Source organism: Hoplias malabaricus, chromosome Y (genome assembly GCF_029633855.1).
Source record: "Hoplias malabaricus isolate fHopMal1 chromosome Y, fHopMal1.hap1, whole genome shotgun sequence".
NCBI classification, from domain to species: Eukaryota; Metazoa; Chordata; class Actinopteri; order Characiformes; family Erythrinidae; genus Hoplias; species Hoplias malabaricus.
In genome coordinates, this window is record NC_089820.1 from 1,238,254 (window position 1) to 1,264,718 (window position 26,465).

At 38.6% G+C, this 26,465-nt stretch overlaps 1 protein-coding gene and 1 long non-coding RNA gene across 2 annotated transcripts in view; one reads left to right on the forward strand and one right to left on the reverse strand.

Annotated features, from left to right (window-relative positions):
- Positions 1 to 13,499: 13,499 nt before the first annotated feature.
- Positions 13,500 to 26,465, reverse strand: part of LOC136678914 (synaptotagmin-13-like) — a 34,974-nt gene continuing 22,008 nt past the window's right edge. The window contains exons 5-6 of the mRNA XM_066657103.1: positions 18,232 to 18,358; positions 13,500 to 15,830 (exon numbers count right to left, since the gene is read on the reverse strand). Of these exons, the coding sequence (XP_066513200.1) occupies positions 15,526 to 15,830; positions 18,232 to 18,358 (432 nt within the window). The 3' untranslated portion in view covers positions 13,500 to 15,525. The remainder of the gene's footprint in view (positions 15,831 to 18,231; positions 18,359 to 26,465) is intronic.
- Positions 22,020 to 24,123, forward strand: LOC136678915 (uncharacterized). The gene is made up of 3 exons (XR_010796503.1): positions 22,020 to 22,189; positions 23,125 to 23,232; positions 23,897 to 24,123. It is a non-coding gene; the product is annotated as an uncharacterized lncRNA (long non-coding RNA).

Consider the following 26,465-nt stretch of genomic DNA (forward strand, 5'->3'; position numbering starts at 1 on the left):
GAGCAGCGCGTCTCACTGCCTTCACTGGAACAGGAGCGGTGGATGCCGCCTTCTCAGGGACAGGAGCAGCGGATGCCGCCAGCACAGGTACAGAAGACCCTGCAGAGACGCCCTCTGAAGCAGCGGAACCTGCGGAGACGCCCTCAGAGACAAGGGGCCCTGCAACGACGTCCGCGGAGGCTGGATGCCCTGCAATGACATTCACAGGGGCAGGGGCCTGGGCTACTCGTAGGGCACGTGCTGGAGCTGTTGAGGGTTTAGGAGGTCTGATGGGCACACTCATGTGGGGCTTCCTGAGGCCTTTGTCCTGAGGTTTGAGGCTAACAGCACCAGTCCTGATGTCCTGATGAGAGGGTGGAGCTAAGGCGGGACTAGGGCAGAGACAGCAACAATAACCAACAAAACAGGGGAAAACAGACATGACAGGTCCAGGGCATGACACCTACAAAAGCAAAATACAACTGAATGAATGGGTGTATGCTTTTTCCCTGCATTCACAAGTCTTTACTGTCCAAATCCACATTAAATATTTTGCCTAGAAAAGGCTGGTCTCACTAATCGATTGTCCCTTCCATTATAAATGTTGTTTAGGAGGCAAAACTTGCTTCTTATTTACAATTTTCATAGTCAAACATTTTGTTTCACATTGTGTGCGCATTTACACTTACTGGAGTTATTTGCCAACTTATTGAATTCTCTATTCCACCTTAAGAGCCGAAACTGGTGCTATACCTTTTGAAACAGTTTGAGGTGTTTCAAAAAGTTATGTGTTAGCACTGGGTTTTATAAAAAAGACTTGTTTTGAAACACTCTTATTTCCCATTTTATCCATTTAAAACACACGAACAAGTGTACATCATGTCACTAAAACATTTACCTACTAGGGAAATGCTTATATTTGATGTGTGCTACCAAGTTTGATTTCTCCTTTCCACCTTAAATAGATGAATATGCGAGGCTCAAACACAATTATAATTCCTTAATTTGTTTTAAACACACACCACAGAGAAACACACATGAATCTGCATCAGTTTCTTTAATACAAACAAATAAAAAGAATTTAAACAAACAGGAGAAAACTGCTCTGGCTCTGTACTGTAGCTAAAGTTGCTGCTTCTAAACTACCTCCATCTTTCAATCACAAGGCCAATGTTTCCTCTCATTTTACTCCATCTCTGGTCTTGGAGATTTTTAGAAGGGCAAGGGGGCTTATTGGGTCCAGTAAAATATAACATTAACCCTGTTTGCTTGGTCATTTCATGGTTGCAAGACACTATGTTTGTAGACCTGGCAGCGGTGGGTTTGGATTGTAAAATCATTTGACAGAGGGCAGGATCACAGGAGCTCCGCTCCGGACTGGGCACTTCTCAAAGAGAATATACTGCTTAAGCAATGCTATGAGAGGCAGCAGTGTTTAGTTTTGACTGTTTCCTCAATCTATGATGACACACCCTGGACATTTTACAACAATGAAGTTGCGACGTTGTGTAAAACATAAATAAAATTAGAATACAATGATTCGCAAATTCTTTTTGACCTATGTTCATTTGAATACACTACAAAGACATGATATTTAATGTTCAAACGGATCAACTTTTTTGTTATGTTGCAAATATTCACTCATTTTGAATCTGAGGCCTGTAACACATTCCAAAAGAGTTGGGACAGGGGCAAAAAACGACTGTGAAAGTTGAGGAATGCTCAAAAACATCTGTTTGGAACATTCCACAGGTGAATGGATAATTTTGGAAACAGGTGAGTGTCATGATTGGGTATAAAGGGAGGTATAAACTGCGTGAGCAAATCCAACAGTTTAAGAACAAGTTTCTCAACGTACAATTGCAAGAAATTTAGGGATTTCATCATCTACAGTCCATAATATCATCAAAAGATTCAGAGAATCTGGAGAAATCTCGGCAAAGCATGCGGCAAAGCCAAAAACTAACATTGAATGCCTGTGACCTTCGATCCCTCAGATGGCACTGCATTAAAAACCGACAGATATTACCACATGGACTCAGGATCACTTCAGAAAACCATTGTCAGTGAATACAGTTTGTCACGCCATCTACAAGTGCAAGTTAAAACTCTACAGCAAGAAATGCTGCCGTCAAGCTCATCCGAGATGGACTGATGTAAAGTGGAAAAGTGTCCTGTGGTCTGACGAGTTCACATTTCAAATTGTTATCAATGCAAAGTTCAAAAGCCAGCATCTCTGATGGTATGGGGGTGTGTTAGTGCCCATGGCATGTGTAACTTGCACATCTGTAAAGGCACCATTAATACTGAAAGGTACATACTGATTTTGGAGCAACATTATTATTGCTTATTTCAGCAAGACAATGCCAAGCCACGTTCTGCATGTGTTACAACAGCATGGCTTCGTGGTAAGAGTGCGTATACTAGATTGGCCTGACTGCAGTCCAGACCTGTCTTCCATTGAAAATGTGTGGCTCATTAAGAAGCACAAAATATGACAATGGAGACCTCAGACTGTTGAGCAATTGAAGTTTTACATTAAGCAAGAATGGGAAAAAATTCCACCTACAAAACTTCAACAATTAGTGTCCTCAGTGCCCAAACACTAATTGAGTGTTGTTAAAAGGAAAGGTGATGTAACACAGTGGTAAACATCTGAGGGTACCATTGATGTGGAGGTGGATTTCATAGGGATAATTGCTGTAATTCAAGACAACACCAGGTCTCATACTGCATGTGCTAAAACAGTGTGGCATGTGCTTGACTGGTCTGCCTGCAGTGCAGTCCATATCCCTGTGATGTATTTTGAAGAGAAGAAATAACTGCAATGGACTGTTGACCAAGACTGGGCACATATTCCCCTTGCAAACTGCAACATGTAGTGTCCTCAGTTTTAAAACGATATAAAAAGTGTAATTAAAGTTTAATTTAAAGTACCTTTAAAAGCACACTTACACTGCTTTTACATTGAGTGAACAATAAATGGAGCTGAAAAATGGACAATGTAGAAACAAGAAAATGGTTTTTAATATTATGGCTACTAAGGCTGTGCCATATCCTATCGTTCACAATAAAATCTTAATTAAAAAAAAAAAAAAAAAAAAAAAAAAATTTATATATATATATATATATACATTTATATGTTTTAATCCATTACACAATACACAAATCTATATGACACATTCATATGGATGCCCTGTGCAGTATTATTAAATAGCATTATTATTACTAGTATATGAGTAACACTGCTGTATGTATACAGTGTTATAGCTTTGCAGTGTTTATAGCTTTGACTGAGAGAATGGAAAAAAAATGAATAGCACATATATTTATGTGCATCAGAGACCTTTAAATATGGAGCAGTCATTAGGATGTTTCTCCAGCAGAACACATGTTTTTTGCAAACAAGTCTTGTTCATGGTTTTCTGATTTAGAAAGGCAGGTATCAAAGAGCAGATAAGGCTTCTGCATCACCGTGGCAACCTGGAGAATGGTCTGACCCAGAGGAATGACCCTTATTATAACACACACACACACACACACACACACACACAGTCACTCACACACTCACACCTACGGACACTTTTGTGTCGCCAGTCCACCTACCAAGATGTGTTTTTGGACTGTGGAAGGAAACTGGAGCACCCGGAGGAAACCCACATGGACACGGGGAGAACACACCAAACTCCTCACAGACAGTCACCCAGAGCTGGAATCAAACCATTAAAAAATTCAGTTCAGTTAAATGATTTAATTGAATATATACAAATTATACAGGCATATATATATATATATATATATATATATATATATATATATATATACAGGCTCCCTATAACTACTGAGACAGAGCAGTACTTAGGGACGTGCACACACACACACACACAACATTATCAATAAGCACAGCACCACATTTGATATCAGTAGCAACACAAAAACAAACTGATTCGATACAGTCCAATTTTACTTGTTTAGCACTTTTAACAGTAGACAATGTCACAAAGCAGGTTTGCAGAAATCCATGCTGGACTTTTAATGAACAAGCAAAGGATGACAGAGACAGGAATATATCTGTGAGATAAACACTTAAATAAAAAGACTAATTTGCTGTACTGTTCCTGGTTGTCTCCCACGATGTCCCAATCATTGTGAATCATAGTATGTGACATGCATTTAAGTAAGTCAATCAGATCTCATTATTGGCTGGCAAAGCCTGAATTCCCAAATCTATCCAGAGCATGTGACAGATGAGAGAGAAGTGTTATTAGACAGGCAACAGCAGTTTGTGAGGCACATGATGTTTACGTGGTCCATGAAGTGTTTTAAAACCTGTCCTTGAAAGGTGGTGAAGTGAGAGACTTGAATGAAAAATTCTGACTTAGTATTAATAAATGTTTTCAACAAAATACAGCCGTATTTTAAATGTTATTGCCTGATGCAGATATAAAGTGCTTACCTGTCTCTGCAGTCAAGCAGGAGGTACAAAGTCCTATTTCCATAACAGCTTTTACCCTTCAGCTGTACATTTAATTAAGGACAACTCATTAGCTGCCACATTCATGGAACCATCTTAAAACTCATTAAGACCTATTACTGCACCATAGTTTCTGCTGTTGTTACTTCTATGTTTGCATGACTTTTTGTGTATTGACTGAACAATTTGTTCACACTTTTTCCAGAGTCCAGTGTTGGGGAGTAATGAAATAAATGTTATGTAATAAAATACAATATACAAGTAACTGTTTTCCGTTACAGTTACAATGAAAAAAGACCATGTTTAGAATACAGTTACACTGGTCAAATTAATGGATGTTTAACACAGGGATTAAAGTGCTCTGTCCCTCCAGCGGATTTCTGTCACAGCCCTTGCACAACCCTGCGTGGAGCTGCGCTGTTCTGTTGTAATGTGTTTTATCTTACTCACGAGTCTGAATGACAGAGGAACATTTCGGCCAACTGCTGGCAGAACAGAGAATTACTGCTTTGACTTTGAAAAGACTTCGAAATGAATAAAAGAAGATGCTAAGTCTACAAGCAAGCTGAGTTGGATGACTTGTGCAGTGACCTATAAGACAATGCAAAGAACGGTAATAGTAGGCCTGTGTTCCAAATAGTGAAGAAACTCACCAAACCATTCCAACCTTGTACTGTAGCTATCAATTACAAATATGGAAAGAAACTTGTTGAACCAGAGAATGTGTGTCAGAGATGGAAAGATTACTGTGAAAAATTTTACAATGGTGAGGAGATAAATGTGCCACCCCCACTTGAAGAAGAGATAAAACGTGCCATGCTGCAATTAGCTAGACAGAAATCCCCTTCTCCAGGTCACATTGCAGTCGAACAGGTCTGGTGACGAGATAACTTTAAAGTTGCATGAGGTTTGTATACATGTGTAGGAAATTTGTCCAGAAAGGTGATTTGTCCAGAAGAGTGGAAACATTCATCCATCCATTATCTGTAACCGCTTATCCAATTCAGGGTCGCGGTGGGTCCAGAGCCTACCTGGAATAATTGAGCGCAAGGAATACACCCTGGAGGGGGCACCAGTCCTTCACAGGGCAACACACACACACACATTCACTCACACACTCACGAACACTTTTGAGTCGAGAATCCACCTACCAACGTGTGTTTTTGGACTGTGGGAGGAAACTGGAGCACCCGGAGGAAACCCACGCAGACACAGGGAGAACACACCAACTCTTCACAGTCAGTCACCTGGAGCCAGAATCGAACCCACAACCTCCAGGCCTCTGGAGCTGTGTGACTGCAACACCACCGTGCCACCAGTAGTATAAGATTAATTGCCAAGAACCATTGTTACAACAAAGAAATAATATACCAAACAGAAATTTCCTTACTATTTGTACTAATATAGATATTTGTATATATGTATATATACCCCCCCCCATACATGTATATATTAATTTGGCCTCCAGTAGCATATTGTGCCTACAATGGCTGCAACCTAAAGTAACTGAATTCTTTTTGACAAAATTCTGCATCTGCATTATGGCATACGATCTTGAAAGAGAAGATGCTGATCCTCTCTCTCTCTCTCTCTCTCTCTCTCCTCTTCCACTCCCCCTTGAGAGTAGAGTGAACATCGTGACACAGTGTTCTGCATCTGTCTCTGTTTTTACACTCAAAAAGAAAAAAAGCCATCCTGCTGCAACCAGAAGGCACTCCTGCAGAACAGGCAGGAGAAAAGCAAAAGCAAATAGAGGAAGAGAAGGAGAGAGGGCTAGAAGGAATTAAAGAGGAAACAGATTTGCATATAAGACTTTGTTCCATAGCAGCATTGATCATGAAATCCTTCATTAGGGCAATAGTCATACAGTTCGTACACACGTGCATCCTACATCTCACGTCTATCCTCACAATGAAAACCAGCACTGCTCAGAAACCTGGGGGATTTTTTATAGGCAGGGCTTTTCTTTCATCTATGTTTCATACTGTTTTCCTTTGAGAAAGATACTCCCTCAAAATGTGAAAGAGATCCTCAGACTTTTTGTACTGTGCTTATGTGTAGCTTCAGAACAGAAGCTAAATGGGCATGTGAATGCTGTGGCAAGGTTTAATGTGATGTGTTAATATTGCTTAATTATGGTCAGTCAGGATAATCAACAGGCTGTCAGCTCACACGCTAATGGGGTGTTCATTCAATCTCTCTTTCTCATCATAAGCTCAGATAAAAATCTTTCTCACTAAAAAGGCTGTCAAGATTATTAATCCAGCTCAAGTAATCAATAGAAATTAGTCAAGTACATGTTGATGGACTGCATAATGTTAATTCATATTTGCAATGATTATTTTGGCCAAAAAGTATATTCTAGAAAGGCTTTGTACTAGATCATGAGCGGATTGTTTGTTAGAGTGATTGTGTGATGCACCACCAAAAGGAAAAGAATATACATTTTTTTTGTCACATTCTACAACAGTGTTATATTAGCTGTGTCTTTTCTAGACAGTTGTGTACATTCCGCATCTGTACAGTTTTGTACAGTACTGCCATTACTCAATATACAGTGCACTCTTATAGGAAAATAAATTCTTTGTTCATGATTATGTTCAGATCCTCATTGAGGAACTGCTGAATGTTGTGTGAGAAAGACATTGATCTGGTTGCTTGAAGACGAGAAGCTGCTCTTGGGAGAAACTGATTGTTGTTAATCCTGTCAGTTGATGAAGAGATGAACGAAGAAGAAACAAGAATAACTAGAATGGATTTGGTGTTAGAATGGGGGTACATGGTAGCACAACAGGTTGTGTCTCTGTCACACTGCCCAGTGGACCTAGGTAGGCTCCGGACCATCAAAACCCCTGAACTGGATAAGCGGTTACAGAAAATAATTAATGAATGGGGTTAGGATGGCGCTCCCCCTGTCGTCAAGACAATCCTAACCAACACACACGTCTGTAAATAAATATAACAGAATATGGCATTTAATGTTCTCCTCCAAGTGGGTTTAGCTGCCCAGCAGTTAGAAAACAAGACTAGTGAATGGAACTGGCAAAGAAGAATATAGAAGAAAAATAAATATATATTTTTAAAGTAGAAATGTTTTTATGTGTAAGATGATTTTCTATCTGATATCTGATCAGCACTGCTGTGCATTGCTAACATTTATTGGTGCATATGTTGTGAGCCTATATAGAGTAAATTAATAATTTTTTAGAACCTTTCGAAACAGAATCAGGATCAATCTCATTTATCTATTACTAAAAAAGTTATACAGTGCCTTGTGAAAGTATTCGGCCCCCTTGAACTTTTCAACCTTTTGCCACATTTCAGGCTTCAAACATAAAAATATAAAATTATAAAATTAATATAAAATTTAATTTTTTTGTGAAGATTCAACAACGTGGGACACAATCGTGAAGTGGAATGAAATGTATTGGATGTGTCAAACTATTTCAACAAATAAAAAACTGGGAAGTGCAATATTATTCGGCCCCTTTACTTTCAGTGCAGCAAACTCACTCCAAAAGTTCAGTGAGGATCTCTGAATGATCCAATGTTGTCCCAAATGACTGATGATGATAAATAGAATCCACCTGTGTGTAATCAAGTCTCCATATAAATGCACCTGCTCTGTGATAGTCTCAGGGTTCTGTTCAAAGTGCAGAGAACATCATGAAGACCATGAGGAACACACCAGGCAGGTCCAAGATGCTGTTGTGGAGAAGTTTAAAGCCGGATTTGGATACAAAAAGATTTCCCAAGCTTTAAACATCCCAAGGAGCACTGTGCAAGCAATCATATTGAAATAGGAGTATCAGACCACAGCAAATCTACCAAGACCCGGCCGTCCTTCTAAACTTTCATCTCGAACGAAGAAAAAGACTGATCAGAGATGCAGCCAAGAGGCCCATGATCACTCTGGATGAACTGCAGAGATCTACAGCTGAGGTGGGAGAGTCTGTCCATAGGACAACAATCAGTTGTACACTGCACAAATCTGGCCTTTATGGAAGAGTGGCAAGAAGAAAGCCATTTCTCAAAGATATCCATAAAAAGTCTTGTTTAAAGTTTGCCACAAGCCACCTAGGAGACACACCAAACCTGTGGAAGAAGGTGCTGTGGTCAGATGAAACCAAAATCCAACTGTTTGGCCACAATGCAAAACGATATGCTTGGTGTAAAAGCAACACAGCTCATCACCCTGAACACACCATCCCCACTGTCAAACATGGTGGTGGCAGCATCATGGTTTGGGCCTGCTTTTCGTCAGCAGGGACAGGAAAGATGGTCAAAATTGATGGGAAGATGGACAGGGCCAAATACAGGACCATTCCAGAAGAAAACCCGTTGGAGTCTGCAAGAGACCTGAGACTGGGACGGAGATTTATCTTCCAACAAGACAATGATCCAAAACATAAAGCCAAATCTACAATGTAATGGCTCACAAATAGACTTATCCAGGTGTTGGAACGGCCAAGTCAAAGTCCAGACCTGAATCTGTGGAAAGAGCTGAAGACTTGTCCCACTTGTTGTTGATTCTTCACAAAAAAATAAAAATTTTATATCTTTGTTTGAAGACTGAAATATGGCAAAAGTTTGAAAAGTTAAAGGTGGTAGAATACTTTCGCAAGGCACTGTATATAGTGTAAAATTGCCTCCTCAAGTGAGATGGTGGTAACAACCAACCTCATGCACCAACTAAACTTTTGTTTTCTAAACGTTTGTTGGCATTAGTTAAAGAACACTGATTGTGTGAGCTTTGGGTCTTAGTGTATAAATGTAGTTATTTTATTAGGTTTCATACCAACATACACAAAATCAATAGCTTCTTGCAGAGAGCAGTGACCTTGGGATGTTAAAACAACTTTTAAAAGATGTCTTATAAATATGTGTGTGTGAACAATAGTAATCATTAATTTCTAGAGCTAATATCTCTTCTTTTCATATCATCTTTCTTATATAAACACATTAATCATTTATTTAAGCATGAAGCCCGACCTGATCTGTCATTAATGCATTCTGTGCTTCTCTGCAGGAAGCATGAAGGCTCTGGGCTTTGTGCTAAATCCCTACATTTTAACCATTATCATAATGGTTCTGGAGGCAACACTGCCTTTAAGGCAGAAGGAACACAAGTAGTTACCAGCCAACAGGCTGGGATGAATGTGATTAGTTAAAACAGAATGGCAGAGATCAAATGCATTACAAAAAGCTCTATCTACCTCATGTCTGCCTGATCTGTCTGCCAGGAATTTCTCTGGAAGAATAATATAACTTTCGATAGCCTTCGATAATAAAAAGCTGTTTTCATGTGGATAAACTTCTGTTTTTAAATAAAAATGCATCTGTGTGAACGGGGACGGAGATACATTATCCTCTATTCAAGCAAAACAAATTACTGAAATAGTTGCAGTACGTCTAACAAATTATGTAACAGAACTAATGAACATTTATTTCTTCCAAATCATTTCTGACATTCAGAGCAGGCAGATGATGAGGGTCAAGATTTGATCAGTTTAGGAATTTGAAAATCTCCGCCAAGTCCATTTTAACTAATCACAGTCATCCGGGGGACATACATGCAAGGAATACTTTAATACAAATAACAAACAAAACAAAGCATAATCTGAAAATAAACAGTGGTAGATCACAGAAACAAAAAGGAACAGAAAGGGAACAGCTGTGAAATGGTGTGGACATACATAAAACAATCAAACAGAGAAACTTATATCTACACACAAGACCAGACAAAGGAGTACTGAAACCAATGGGTATATATATATATATATATATATATATATATATATATATATAAGAAAAATGTCTGGAACAACACAAAACAGAACCATGTGTTCCTTACCACATGACAGACAAGGAAAAAATGGAACATGACAGGAAACCAGGGCAAAAGCGTGACAGTAGCCCACCCCCCAAATGCGCAACTCCCAGGGCACGTAGATCAAAGCTGGCGCATGGCAGGAACCTGGAAAACAAAAGAAAAACAGACTAACAGATGACAAGACTATAGCAAACACTGGAGACTGAACAGAAGGCTGAAAACAGACTGGAGACTGGACTTGAGACAGGATAAGAGCTGAAACATGAGACAGGACTCCTGACAAGACAGGACCAGAAACAGGAGATGAGACTTGGGACAGGTACTGAGACTGAACATAGGACTGGACAGCTGACTGAAACAGAGAAGGGAAAGGACTAGGTAGGGGAACAGGCACCATGACATTATCTGGGACTGATACAAACATGGTGACAGGGACAGAGACAGAGACAGAAACAGGGATGGACAAAAACAAACATAGGTGAATGCCCAGGACTGGTAAGAGTCTGAGGAACAGCTTGAGAAACCAGCCTGGGTGCAATTCTGGGAGTCATCCTTGAAGTCCTAAAGGCTGACTCAGGGACACGAGCAGAAGCAGCTGGAGGAGCCACTGGCACAGGAACAGAAGCGGGGAGAGTCGCCATCACCACAGGAACAGAAGTGGCGAAAGTCGCCACAGAAGCAGAAGCAGCAGGTGGCACAGTGACAGGAGCAGGAGTGGTGCGCACTGCGTTCACTTTTGTAGGAGCGGCTGGAAGTGTTGCATTTACTGGAGCAGGAGCGGCTGGAAGTGTTGCATTTACTGGAGCAGGAGCGGAGGGAGGTTCTGCAATCACTGGAACAGGAACAGCAAGCAGTCATGCAATGACATCCACAGAGGCAGTCGTCCCTGCAATGATGTCCACGGAGGCAGGGACAGGTGCTGGGACTAGTCAAAGGGCAGGTCCTGGGGTTCCTCGAGGGGCAGGTGCTAGAAGTGTTCAGGGTTCAGAAGGTCCAATGGGCGCAGTCATGAGGAAATCACAAGGATCCTCATGAAGTGCGCACCTGTTAGCCTCAACTCTTCTGCTCTGATGTGTGAGGCTAACATCACCAACCCTCAACCCCGGACTTGAAGAGTCTCCAGCACGTTGCCCTCGTCAGCTCCTATGGCGTCGTGGTGCAGAGAGTGCTTGTACATCCTGCACATACTTGACGAGTGGACCAGGCCCAGTGTGGAACAGAATCTGTCAAATGTCACACCCAGCCCATGGATTCCTCACTACGTCTGGTCTTCTGTCACGGTTGTAGGGAGACGAGGAGGCAGATGTACATGCAAGAAATACTTTAATAATACAAATAACAAAAAAAAAAAAAAAAAAAAAAATCACATTCTGTAAATAAACACGTGTAGATCACAGAAGCACAAACAGGAACCAAACGAAGACAGATAACTAGGGGGAAGGATTACTAATTATTTACATTCATTTCACTCTTCATTTCTCTTTCTTCATTTTCACTCTTGGTCCATTGTAAGACATATTAAACTAAAACAACAGCATAAACACAAAAAACAAAACACTAAACACAGCTAATGTTGTAAATGCCATTTGTTACTCTTAAATATATTATTATAGGAAAATATTCAAAATATACAATCACAATTTTCTTCTGTATTAAATCAATTAAGCAGTGAACTCACTGCTCACCCTCAGATTATTTATGACCACAACTCTTGGCTCATGACCCTCAGAATTAATTAATCACTGGCTCTCTATCGAAACCTCTACATAAATAAGGTAGTGTTTCATGCAAATGATATGTAAATGAGGCACTGGGAGGTAGGAGATTGATTTCATACACTGAAGCGAAGTCATGAACTAGGCTCAGATTACATGATGAATAAGGTGTGCGTCATTCAACTCACTCAAATATGAAAAAAAGAGAGTGAGTAATACATGATTCCTCCAGGACAAATAAGCTTGGAGGAAACACTAGCTGCCCATATATGCTATATTTTCATATTTTAATGTCCTTAATCTTTCAGAAAGCATTAGCTTATGCATCATCTGTTCAATAGACTAATTTCTGCATGCTTGATTCCAGAGCACACAAATGTAGGAAAATACAGCATGGACCCAATTGTGATTGGCTTACCTCACTGCAGTCAAAAGTAATATTATCATAATAAAAGTTTCAAACCAGTGTAGCTTCCCAGAGAAAGGGTGACAATTTATTTATTTAGCATATGAACAGACAAAGCAGGAAGGGCTACAACAGCTGTCACGGTGGGACCAGAAGACATAATCAAAATGAAGGGAATTTTATTGTTGAGTAATCAACAACCATCACAGGCAAAGGGAACCAGTCTACACATGAAAGAGACTCAACTGAAATTCCACTGAGTTCACTGAAGAACTAGAGTGGTCTTTGCACATGGACTGTATTCAGACACAACTGACATCTTATCCTTCAGGAGAACCTTATGGGAAGGCAGTATTTTCAATCTATATATGATGTGTTTTTTTATTACTCAATATTCAGTCCAGCTCAGCTGAATCCATGGTACATCATTGTATCTTGCTACTGCTTGTCGTAATAAAGATTTTCCATTTTTCATCAACTTTCAAGAGAAGTCCAATTTTTCCTACACAAGCCAGATATATATTTTTTGTTGCACCTCTGTTGCTGCCTTGATCAAACATTGATCAAATGGCCATCAGGCCTTTCCAACTGATTCAGAATACAGCTGCACAGTTTGTCTTCAATCAAAAAAAGTTCATCCGCATCACTCCACTGCTGAGCTCTCTACATTGGCTTCCCAAAGCTGCCCGCATCAGGTCTCATGCTTGCCTACAAAGCCAAGAACGGACCTGCCCCTCCCTAACTTATGGCAATGGTCAAGTTTCGGACTGCACACTGAGCCCTTTGAGCTTCAATAACAGCTCGACTTGACCCGCCATCCTTATAGTTACATGGAGGGCTAACGTCAAGACTCTTCTCAGTCCTGGCGCCCAGATTGTGGATCGAACTACCACTCCTTGTCTGAACAGTGGACTCTCTTGTGGTGTTTAAACATGGATTCATGGCAGTTTTTCTTGTTAAATGTTAAGCTAATAGCTCCTCCCTGTGTAGAAATTTCACTGCTAACCATGCATGAATGAATGAGTTCCAAATCCATGTCCATGTGCTTTACATATTAATGTTAATTTTTATTCATTTTAAAAGAAACATGTATTTTTCATCATCACAGAGGAAAGCTAGTTTTCTGCTGTACACATGGGATAATATTTTGTTTCATCATTCTTCAAATTAACAAAACCATTGGAACACTTAAAATGTACAGAAAATGCTTAAAATTCTTGTTGCTATTTTTCCCAATAAAGCAATTATAACCTAAAAGAAATCATAATTATGTCACTTATCAATCATTGTGAATAGGCGATAACTGCCCAGGCCAATTCTGCAGTGAATATCCTATGCTAGCTGTGTTCGTTTTAACTAATATGCTAGTTAAAACAATGTTCTTTATAAAATGAAAATAGAGTTGGTATTTTCAAAATTTGTAACAATACCAGAATTTTGAGTTATGAGGTGATGAGGCAACAGTAATATACTAGTGAAAGTAAAGCTGCCTTTTTTGAGAGGCTAATTTCTCAACTTGTTTAATTTTTAAAGAATCCAACAATTATCAAGAATAAATGTAGCCTCGTGTTTGGTCCAATGTTCTGAGCTGTCCAGTAATTAATACATCAGGGAAGTGGAGGGCTGAGGTGTCCTGAGCCCTTTTGGATGTGCTCCATAAATGTTTTTTAGCCCCCAGAGGAAACCTAAATCCAGAAATATAGGATGCCTTTATTATTGGTTTATCTGGTGGGCATGTTATTTACCTGATGAAGAATACCACTGAATCCAACTGCAGTATTTCATTCACAACCAATTTCTCACTTTAATGTCTCTATATCAGTTATGTTTGTTGCTGATGTGCATAGATAAGACACTGTGCTCACATTCAGAATAACAATATTTGATGAGAATTTTATAGACAGATATATTCTAATATTGTTTGTAGTGAGCAGATTTTATTAAGTCTGATATGACGATTCAGTATACAAATCAATTCCACCTAAGTTGGGACATTTATTTGAAATGCAAAAAAATGTATATAGTATAATCTGGTGTTATATTATTAACTGACATTTCTGGAGGCATCCTTAATGCTGAAATATCTATTAACATTTGCCTGCCTGCTGCCTGTGGTGTCTCCCACCAAAAATATGTGGTGCATTATGAAGTACAAAATAGGAAAACAAATTCCTCAGCACCTAAAAATGTCTGGATGAGTGGGTGTCATAAGTCCTCAAACCTAATTTTAAGCATAGTTAAAAGGAAAATTGATGTGTCACAGTGGTAAATATGAAACAAATGTTTAGCACATTTAACACGTAGTCTTCACGTTTGTAATTACAGACTAGATAAATTATTTAATATTTTTATAAATGTTGTTTATTTTATTTTAGCATTTCACACACATTACTGACTTTGTTTTTTGAATTGAAATTTATAGATGAGTATTTGTTTTGGGTAAGAAATCAAATACAGCAGACATTTCTACACCTCACATCTGTAGTAAGTCTCTGATAGATGGACTGATATGTCCTCATGTCTTTCCTAATATTCAGTACCAAATCATTGGATGTACGATCACAGGCATCCAATCACAGCCTGCCATTTCTAATCCACTGACTCGAAAATGCACCTACCATGGAAACCATTAAGCAGATGTGGAAGATGGAGTATTCCTTTACAAATCCAATTGTTTTAATCAATCATTGCCAAACAAGCCCAATGACTTAGTTCTTGGACACATTCAAAACACTCAAGTTAAATATGGTACAATTTTATACCAAAGTGCTCTAATCACTAAGTAATAATCTGCACCAAAATTAAACAACACTTTCACTTCAAGGTTTCTTGAGCTAGCATATTTGGATGCGACTTTTGTAATAAATGTCTAATCTCAAATATTTTCACAGTCTTCTCATCAAGTTTGACCAGTTGCTATTTACTGGCTCAATCTAGAATAGTTGGACACTCATTTAGTAACCAACGATAGACCACGTAAGCCCTGAAAACATTGTAATGACAAAGATTGTTATGCAGGAATAGAGCAGTGTTGTAAAACTGGTCCAAAACATTGAAATATACATCACATACAGTTGGCATACATTGGTTCTAGTGGTGTTTTAAAGCATGAATTTTCTCAAGCATATAAAGGATGCCACATTGCAATCTGCTTGCGTGGGTTATCCAGCATCTGTTGCCAATGCTGGAGGCCAGTGCCAGAGGCATGGAGCCCCAACAGACAGTGGCCAAGAGGGAGCAAAGTGCCGGGGCTAGCTTGGTTTAGCACTTCTAGGTCCAGGCTGGACTTGGTCAGCAGCTCTCTAGGGAGCTCCAGCATCATCATCTCATTCCACACCGGGTTAATCTTGTGCTTGACACGCCGTGTCTGCTTCTTTTTCAGCTTGGTGCTCTGGTGCTTCAGCGTCAGCTTGACAGAGAGATCTAAGAGAGGTGAAACTACATTATACACTGCAAAAAATGACATCTTGTGAAGTCAAGTCATACTACATCTAGTATTTATTTGTACAGTCAATATTAACGCATTAATGCATGCAAGAATTGTAACAATACAGGTACCTTCTGAATTCAACTTAATTAGAGATGCTGTGTTTATATTGCTAAGTAAAATATCACTAAACTCTGTAAAATAATTAATTATGGGAGGAAATTATGTCCAAATTTGGTAAAATTATTCATTACAGGTACATCTCAATAAATTACAGTATCATCAAAAAAATCATTTATTTCAGTAATTTAATTCAAAAAGTTAAACTCATATAGATGCATTACAAACAGAGGGATCTATTTCAAGCGTTTATTTCTTTTAATGTTGATGATTATGACTTACAGCCAATAAAAACCCAAAAGTCATTATCTTGGAAAATTGGAATATTATAAAAGACCAATTTGAAAAATATCAGCCTACTCAAAGTATTTACAGTATATGCACTCAGTACTTGGTCGGGGCTCCTTTTGCATGAATTACTGAATCAATGCTGCATGGCATGGAGCCGATCAGCCTGTGGCACTGCTGAGGTGTTATGGAAGCCCAGGTTGCTTTGATAGCAGTCTTCAGCTTGTCTGCATTGTTGGGTCTGAAGTCTCTCATCTTCCTTTTGACAATGCCCTATAGACTCTCTATAGGTTTTAGGTCAGACAAGTTTGCTGGCCAATCAAGCATAGTGTTGTTATTAAACCAGATATTGGTATTTTTGGCAGTGTGGACAGGTGCCAAGTCCAGCTGGAAAATGAAATCCACATCTCCATGAAGCTTGTCAGCAGAGGGAGGCATGAAGTGCTCTAAAAGTTCCTGGTAGACGGCTGCGCTGACTCTGGACTTGATATAACACAGTGGACCAATACCAGCAGATGACATGACTCCCCAAACCATCACTGATTGTGGAAACTTCACACTAGACTTAAGCAGCTTGGATTGTGTGCCTCTCCACTCTTCTTCCAGACTCTGGGACCTTGATTTCCAAATGAAATGCAAATTTTACTGTCATCAGAAAACAAGACTTTGGACACTGAGCAACAGTCCTGTCCTTTTTCTCCTTGGCCCAGGTAAGACGCTTCTGGTGTTTTCTCTGGGTCATGAGTGGCTTGACTCAAGGAATGTGACAGTGGTAGCCCATTTCATGGATACGTCTGTGTGCGGTGGCTTTTGAAGCACTGACCCCAGCAGCAGTGCACTCCTTGTGAATCTCCTCCAAATTATTAATGACTCTGTTTGTGATGAATCTATGTAATATAATATATGTAATATTTTTGTGTTGAAATAAATGAACATTTTCATGATATTCTACTTTTTTTAGATGCACCTGTAATTTATAATTTTACCAAATTTGGCCAAAATTTCCTCCCATAATGAATTATTTAACAAGTCTAGTAATATTTTATTTAGCCATATAAATCCAGCATCTCTAATTAAGTTGAGTTAAGAAGGTAGACTACACTTTATTAATGTTGAAATACCATAATTACGCCCAGTCTCACCCAAAAGCTGCTATGTAGCATTCATATTCATATTAATTTTATATATTAAAACATCTGTGTTTGAAGCTAAACCTCTCCCTGACAAAAAAGAGTCTAATTCAAAAATCACCACAGAGATATAATAATTAAGTAAAATAAATTTTCCCTTAGACATTTTTTCATATGTATCTCCCTCCCCAAAATAAAAGTACTAGCATTTTACCTTTATTATGATTACATTTTTTTATTGCTAAACACTACTAAAATAAATAGAATTTCATTGTGTTGATCTTTTATTGATACTTTTTTAACCTTTAAATATCCATTATTAAAAGCTTCGGACTTAAGAAATGGCAATATGATTAATCGTGATTGTTCACAACAAACAGTTAATTCATTAATTTTTATACAATTATTTAACCTATATCTAGATGTTTTTGCTTCTTAAAATATGTTTTTCTGCATAAAATGTCTTACTCCATTTGCAGTTAGATAGACATGGTTGTAAGATACAAGTGGAATCATGTTTTATTTAAGTCAATTGAGTCTTTAGCTCAGCACGTCTTCAGTCCTGAGGGCAATACAAATAAAAAGCAATTGGTTTGTGTTTACTATACAGCCCATTAATTCTGAGAAGCATTTAAAAAAGATATGACTTCAAGTAAATAATTTAGAGTAAGAGAAATACTAAGCAATATTTCACTGGAGTGGTATGCTTTCAAATCCTCATAAAAACATTACACCTTGTAAAGGAATTTCTTCAGAGAATAAACTGTTACTACTTTTAAATACACTTCTGTTCAGATATCCACAGACCTTGAACTTTGTTTATCAAGATTTGAAATTGTTTTGTATAGTAATAGATTACCTATATTGTCTTTGAGTTTGTCAGACTGTAGTCCTCTTGCCTTCATCACCACAACTCCAAGTCTGTTAGCTGCTGGTAGGTAACTCAATGACAGCAAAAGCTCCCCTGCTGAAGATGTCACATCCAGCTAGGAAAAAGACAGGATATTGCAAATAAATTCTGGACACTGCAGAATACAAAAAATAGACAAATTAGGAGGAGAATAATTGTAATTAAAGCAGCAGGCGCAACATAATTACTACATACATTGTGCAGAATGTGTTTATGTAAACCTGTATCCAGACAAGTTGGTATTTTTAATAAATTGTGCTGTTTGATTTGAACCTTACATAACTGACAAAATTACAAAGTAAATGTTCACAGTGTTTTTACTAACCATCCTAAGTTTATAGAAAATTCAGTTACACCATTTTGAAATTTTACTACATCAAGAAATGCAACCTATTATGAAAGTCATACATTATCTATGCAGAAATGCCACAGAGTTCTCTGTGATCCAGCTCATTTTAGATAGTCTGAAAGATGTTGTGGGCTGTGGCCTGAGTCCACACATTCTCTGTGCCAAGAATGAAAAAGGATCATCCAGTCTGTTGTCATTCCAACAACTGCCATGGTTAGGGGATGCATCACTGCCCAGGACATATGTAAGCTGCAAATATGTAAAGGTGCCATTAATGTGGAGGCATTTCTTGGGATTTTAGAGGGACATTTCAAAAAACAATTCCCTAAAGGTTCAAACAGGACAAATGTACCTTTAAAGGTACAACAGTGACTTCAATAAGTCCTGTTGTTTTCCTTAAAGGTACAATAACTTATCTACTACAGAAGGAGAGATGAATATTTGTTATCATTCATTATAGAGTTGTGTAAAATATAAAAACAAATTATTAGTCCTGGAGCTGAAATGTGATGTATGAAATCAACACAATTTTAAAATCTGCAATTATAATAGGATAAGGTACAATGTCACTGGAAGTATTCTGAGAAATGACAGTAGAAAAAAGGTAGAAAGAGAAGTACAAGAAAGAATAGGTGAAGGTAAATACTTCCAGAGATAAGTAGACAGCCTGAACCTGGGGACAGCTAGATAACCTGAATCAGAGGACCTTAATTCGCGAGTTGGGACATATGGACGGATGGAGTACTATCGACAAATAAGTAGCAAGACAAGGCAAGATATGGCTTTGAAAGCAGAATTTTATAATAGAGACATTTTATTACCAGTAAGACTTGATGTGTTTCAAAGGTAAGACGGACGTCAAAGAGGACAACAAGGTTTTGTGCAGTGATGAAAGGATTAATGGGAATGTCATCAACAGCAAGTATGGGATTTGAATATGCACAGGTGAGTGATTTGGTCTCAACAATCATAAGTTCAGTTTTCTTATGATATCTTAACCAGTATTTTAGCTCCTGAATACAAGAAGTAATTGTTTCATGATGAGAATGATTTGGTGGGTTTAATGTTAGGGCATATTTGAGTGTCATTAGCATAGCAATGAAATTTAAGATCATGACAATGAATAATGTCTTCGAGGGGCAAGATGATATAAAATTATGATACTGGGCAGGAATACAGTCTTGGGGAACATCCTGAGAAACAGTAGCAGACTTATACCTCACAAAATAAATTGTTTGTTACCAGTAAGGCAGATAATGGAAAATCGTGAGATTATTATGATGATTGACAGAGTAGAATGCTGCAGTGAAGTGGAGCAGAAGTAAATTAGAAGCCAACCCAGAGTCAGAGGAAAGAAAGAGATGATTAAGTATACAAACAATAGGGCTGACCCCAAATATTTGGCTATTCTGATATTCGTTCATTGGGTAGGTATTGGGATTTTAATTTTGAGATTTGGGTATTCGTATTTTTGGATTAATATGGCTATCGATAAAGACAACGCTCTGCTCCCCCAGGACTCTTCCTGTATTCAGCCTCATTAAACAACGTAGATTTGCTCTTGACATTGATGGGAACCTATGAATCTACCCACCCCCCAACCCCCCACACTGCTTGCTTTTTTTTTTTTTTTCTCTTTGCTCTGTGATAACACAATAAAGGACAGATACACTACATGTACTATTCTAAGTGCTTTTAAACTATTCTGAATAAAAATTCATAATTGAATTCATGAATAATATAATGTTTAATTAATGTTAAACTAATAACTGACAAAGAAGTATTTTAGACTTCACTTTACAGCCAGAGCCAGAGCACAAATGAAAAAGGTCTCATACATCAGCAATATAAAAGTCGATGGAGCACTGCATAATCTCCACGAGACCAACAAAGTAACAATCACAGGAAAAAAAATCTCTCTCAATGTGTCAGTGAAAGTACAAGGCATATTTTCATCCAGATCTTTGCACAAGGCTGCAGTTTTCTCTGACATCGAAAGTTTCAACCAAAGTTACTCTGGGAGACTGTTAGAGAACTGACAGCTGGCAGTATGTTGTGCAGTTAATTTCCAAGCTGTATGCTGTGTGCCAAGGACTAGCATTGCCATTAATGTTATTATGATGGACTCATTTCATTAGCGAACTTGACTTTAAAGCCCCTGGGAACCCATTTTGAAATTTTGTGTTATTTTATATAATGCTAAACTTGGGTGTTATGTGAAAGGTTCAGCAAAGTTTAAATAAAGAAAAAAATATGTTAATCTCTTCTCAAATATGACCTGTACTGCTCTCTTAACCACACCACCGACACATAAAAGACAAAAGACATCCATAAATTAATACATGACTGTAAAACGGCTGTATAATGCCAATTCTACCCACCTGTGCCATTTTAGTGTGTAATGTTATCTTGTGTAAAATGACAGCTGCAGTTCAGAATAAAAACCCAGCAACTGTCTCGAATCTGTGTATTGCCATGGTAACGTAAACAGCATTCTGTTCTCCAGTGATAGGCTGTTCCTCAATACAAAGTATGTGAACTGGGTTGAAGTTTGAACTGGGTGAGCCTTCCTAAGCTATGCGTTTACTTTCTGCGGTTTAGTTTTAAACTACTGGGGAACCTGCAAAGTGTATTTATTTACGACTGACGATATTTGTGCTGAGGTAGTCTTCTGTTTAAACAAAACATGACGAATAAAGATGTGGGACACACGTGACATTCAACTAAAGAGGGCAGTGTGTCTTTACAATTATACTCGAAGAAATTCGTAAACTGCTATCTGTAGTGTACACAAGCATGTTGTTCTGTGCATGCGCTGTGCCAATCAGGCTGCAGCGCAAATCGGGTAGGGACAACGGTGCTCCTCGAAGTCGTCCATTTTTTTTTTGTTCTGACACGCCTTTTTTGTACTGACCAATGAAAAGCTTTTAGTCTCCGCAAGAAGTATGCAGAGGCCTTTAGAGAGCTACAGCACAGACCCTGGATTTCAAAGCATGCGTCGGATGCAGAGTTTCTGACCGACAAACGCCCCCACCACATTCAAAGAATATTCGTAGAATTGTGCAACCTGAAAAAAAATGTTATTCGGGACAGCCCTAACAGACAAGAGCTGTCTCAGTGCTATGATGGGGCAAAAATGTGAATTGAAATGTCTCAAAAAGTTATTGGCATTCAGAAAGCAACAACATTCTCAAGATCCGTAGAGATAAAAGACAAGTTAAAAATTTAATGAATTTATATTAATTTAATGAATATATATAAATATACACACACACACACACATGCACTTAGCACCAAACTGGGCAGATTACAAAAGAAACATTACATACAACAAGAACATTACGATAAGAAAAAGAAGAGAAGAAGAAAACAAGTGGTTTTGGATGTCTGTGCAATGATGCAGAGCGCATTTGTTGTCAATGCACCTGAAAGCAATTAACCACTTCAGTAATCTTTCCTTTTAATGTGCAGTCCGGATAAGGGCTGTGTTCCAAAAAGCACGAATGTGGCACTGCATTAGCAATGGATACACTTCCTGGAGTCAAATTTCCTTGTCATGTAAGTGTCCTGACTCTGCATTGACATTTCCAAGCTTTGGGTGCATTGGAGCTGTGTATGATGATTTGTGGTAAGCAGCAGCATAATGCAAATGCTAATGGTCCTGACAAATTAGCATAAATCATATTCATACTGATGAGGTCACATTAGCATAAACCCGATAATGTTACCACATTAACAATCACCCTGGACTAATCCTGTTTTACAGATTTACAGGATGTATAGCTATAATGGTGACAGCTTGAGGCTCCTCTTCTTTACCATATAAACGTCAAAATAAAAATGACGAATGCTTTTCAGTAATCAATTTGTTTTATTTATCTGTCTTTCTCTGATTATGTCTCTCAAGGACTATTTTTGTATGTTCATAAACCACCTCCTGGTGATATTGTTGACAGTGAGGATGTGAATCATATCACACCATGGGTTGAAAAATAGCCAGCTCAATATTACTGTACAACCTTGTGTGTGTGTGTGTGAGCGTCTACCCATATATGACTCTTTCCTCCAATTTCCCATCTGTTGAATTGTGTTAGAGAGAGTGAATAAAAGCATCTTTCTGTATGAACATATTAATCTTTTAGAGCAGCTTCTCATAGAGCCCAGTGTGAACTGCGTCATACATGTCGTCACACGCAAACACACACTCGCACACAACCAACAACTTGAAATCCCTTTGAGTGTACTCAGCCTTCATCCTACTCACTTCTCTTTCTCTCTCACTCTCTCTCTCTCTCTCTCTCTCTCTCTCACACACACACACACACACTTTCCTCACTTTTCTGTATTTTTTGTTTTATTTAACCAAGTCACTGCAAACAAAATTTGCTAATAGTTCCTGGCATTTTTAATCCTTCTCAACTGTAAATCATTCATGGGTATATGGAAGGCACTATATAAGTGTAACGTTTTATTATCCACTCATTTATTTTCAGCAACTGCTTCAGGCCAAAGGTCAGTTTGGGTCCACAGCCTACCCAGAATTACTGGGCACAGGAACACACTCTGGACTCTGGACACTTGAATAACCAATCCACCTACCAGTATGTGTTTTTTGACAATGGGAGGAAACTGGGGCACCAAGAGGAAAACCAAAAAATACACACCAAACTCCTAACAGACAGTGACCTGAGGGTGTGTTTGAGTCTACAACCCCAGGATCCTGAAGTTGTTTGAGAGTAACACAAGCTGTTGAGCTAGCTTGCAGCCCCACTTGCATTACAGATCATAAAATAACTTTTCCACAGAACATCACCAATTTCTCACATTTCTCTTGCCTGAATTTGTCTCAGTTTTAGTTGCTTAGCCATAACTTTATCACTCAAGATATTCCAGAAGTCCTCAGTAGGATACAAACAAGGCTCTAAATAAGAATTAATTGCAATTTCAGTCACTATAGTGTCATTTCACTGCCTATTTCACATTGCACAAGGTCTAGTTGAGTTTTGTATGATAATGTAGATCACATACACAGAACACATGCCAAGTTTTATCCAAAACCTTATTGAATTATGAGACTATGAACTCTCAAAATCCAACAAAATTCAATAATTAGAGTGCATATTATATAATAAAATGTATGCAGCAAAATAACACTATATGTAATAATTGAATTCATATTTAGGGCTGGGTTTGAAATACTGCAGTTGTTACAAAATACTGGCATACTTCTCTCCCTCTGTCTCTCTCTTTCTGTGCATATTGCAGCTCCTCTGGGACCAGTGATGACGCAGATAGAGGTCTCTTGGCCCACCAGAAGATCAGACAGAAGCATTGAGGCATATGTATGTGTGTGTGAACACGATGAACCTCATACTGAGGCATATTCATCTAAAGCCAACTGCAAACATTGCTAAGGAATCTAGTCTCTTCATGTAGAAAATCTAAAAATTGACATCAATACTCACTGTTTTCTTGATCCTATATCTGTATCTGTGCAGTGCAAAAAAAGCATGAGACTACACTTCATCTGTTTGAATTCCAGTCTGTGCAGGTTATTAATTAAAATCATTAAAAAGAGGTATTTCTGAAGAGACTTGGAAAAGTGAAATAAATAACAGGAGTTCAAACACACACACACACACATATATATCAGTGGCGGATGCTGGTCTTTCAAGGAGGGGAAGCTCAATTTCGGCCTACATCATAAATGTGTCGGTTTATTTATACGTAAATTCTACCCTCCGTTCCTTTTCAAGAAAATGATCTGTGACCCTGTCGTACCAACAAGGCGTCTTTTCCAGGGACTTGACTAGTGTCCTCTCAATGGCCAGCAGAGCTAGGCTGCTTAAACGGCCTTGGCCCATGTGAAGTGTGTCCGCCTGTGCTCCCACAGATCTTTACACCAAAGGATCGCTGATTCACTCATTTCGCTGTCAATCAAAAAGGTATTGGGCCTCAGACAGATCATCCAATCATCATGCAGAAGCTGAGCGTCCGGGCCAGCCGAGGCCAGCCCACTGCCCCGTAGACCCCCAGAGACGCTGAGCGTCCGATGGGCGGGACAAAGCCCAGCATTTATCCAATGATTCGTCTCGTTTCGCTGCCCTTCCCTGCTTCGCTATTGAACTCTGTGGACGCTCAGCGTCCTCACTGTTTAAAGCACTGTGAAGCTGCGGGAATGACTGAGAGGAAAGCCACGTCTTTACCAGTGATAAGAAGCTGATTCTGAACAAAAGTTGAGCGCGTTGTAGTGCATATTTATTCAATGACATGTACACACAACAGAATATATTTGATCACTTATTTTTGGACATTTTAGGGGAAGCTAAGCTTCCCTTGCAGTCTTAGAAGAAATCGCCTCTAATATATATAAATGGACTCATAACAACCATGCAAGACCAAGCAGACTACACCCCTTCAGTTCAGGGTCTCCGTGGGTCCGGAGACTTCCCTGTAGTACACTCGCACCTATGGACACTTCAGAGCGGCCAATCAACCTACCAACGTGGGTTTTTGAACTGTGGGTGGAAACAGCAGGAGCACCTGGAGTAAACCCATTAATTATTATTAATGAAAAACTGACATACTATTGCTGAAGCTTTTCCCAGCAACCCTGAAATGGACTTAGCAGAAAAAACAGTGATGATAATAATTGATTAGGATTTTGAAAATTTTGTGTCAACTTTTCTCTTAATACACCAGTGCCTGCTGGCAGGCAAATAAACACTCATTGTTTATATCCATGAGTTTTACAGGTCCAAAGTCGACAGGCAAGTTTCCAAATTAAAGCCTAAAGTCTATGCTTTTCATTGATTTAGCCATTTTATAATTCCACTCAATAAATAAGTATTTTTGGTCTAAATATTCCTTGCCGGGAAAGCTGTTTTGAAAAACATATTTGTGAGTATAGATTTTTCACTGCGCCATATTTGAGCCAATGTGTATATATTATACATCAATCGAACGGGCAGACTCTCAGGATTACTATGATATAAATCATTATACTCTGTATGACTAAGGAATTAAAGCCAAAAGAAAAAGATAGTTCAAACTTCAGATCTCTTCGCCAAAAAAGAAAACTGCAATTGAAACCTGTAGAGCCCACAAGCAACTTACCTATCAACAAAGCACAAGAAGTGCTTACCTTAGGGTGTCCCCTTAAAAATGAGATTTAATTTGAGTCTTAAAACCGTTCATGAGTAATCCTCAGGTTTGTGTCAAAACTACTGGCTTCTATGCAAATTTTTAAAGAAACTTCCTGGACCTTATTTGTAAGGAGAAAGTTCCACACTAAAAGCCATGTTGATTTCCAGTGTATATTGGGAAATTGGGTTTTCCAGTAAAATACTGCAATTTTATTAATTATATGTTTTATATTAATTATACCTTTGTGGCTTTTAATTGATTAGTTGCTCTTTTGTCAAATAAAGAGCATATGTTACCAATGTGTATTTATTTCAGCATAGATTTACGGATAATGGACAAATTCCAAAGAAGTTGTGACGGTGTGTAAAACATAAATAAAAACAGAATATGATGATTGTAAATCCTTTTCAACCTATATTCAACTGAATATACTACAAAGACAAAGTATTTAATGTTCAAACAGATAAACTTTATTGTTTGTTGCAAATCACTGATGTTGAATTTGAGGCCTGCAACACATTCCAAAAGGGGCAAAAAAGACTGATGAGGATGAGGAATGCTCAAAAAACACCTGTTTGGAACATTCCACAGGTGAACAGGTGAATTGGAAACAGGTGAGTGTCATGATTGGGTATAAAGGGAGAAATCTCGAAGGGGTCAGTCATTCTCAAGCAAGGACGGGTCGAGG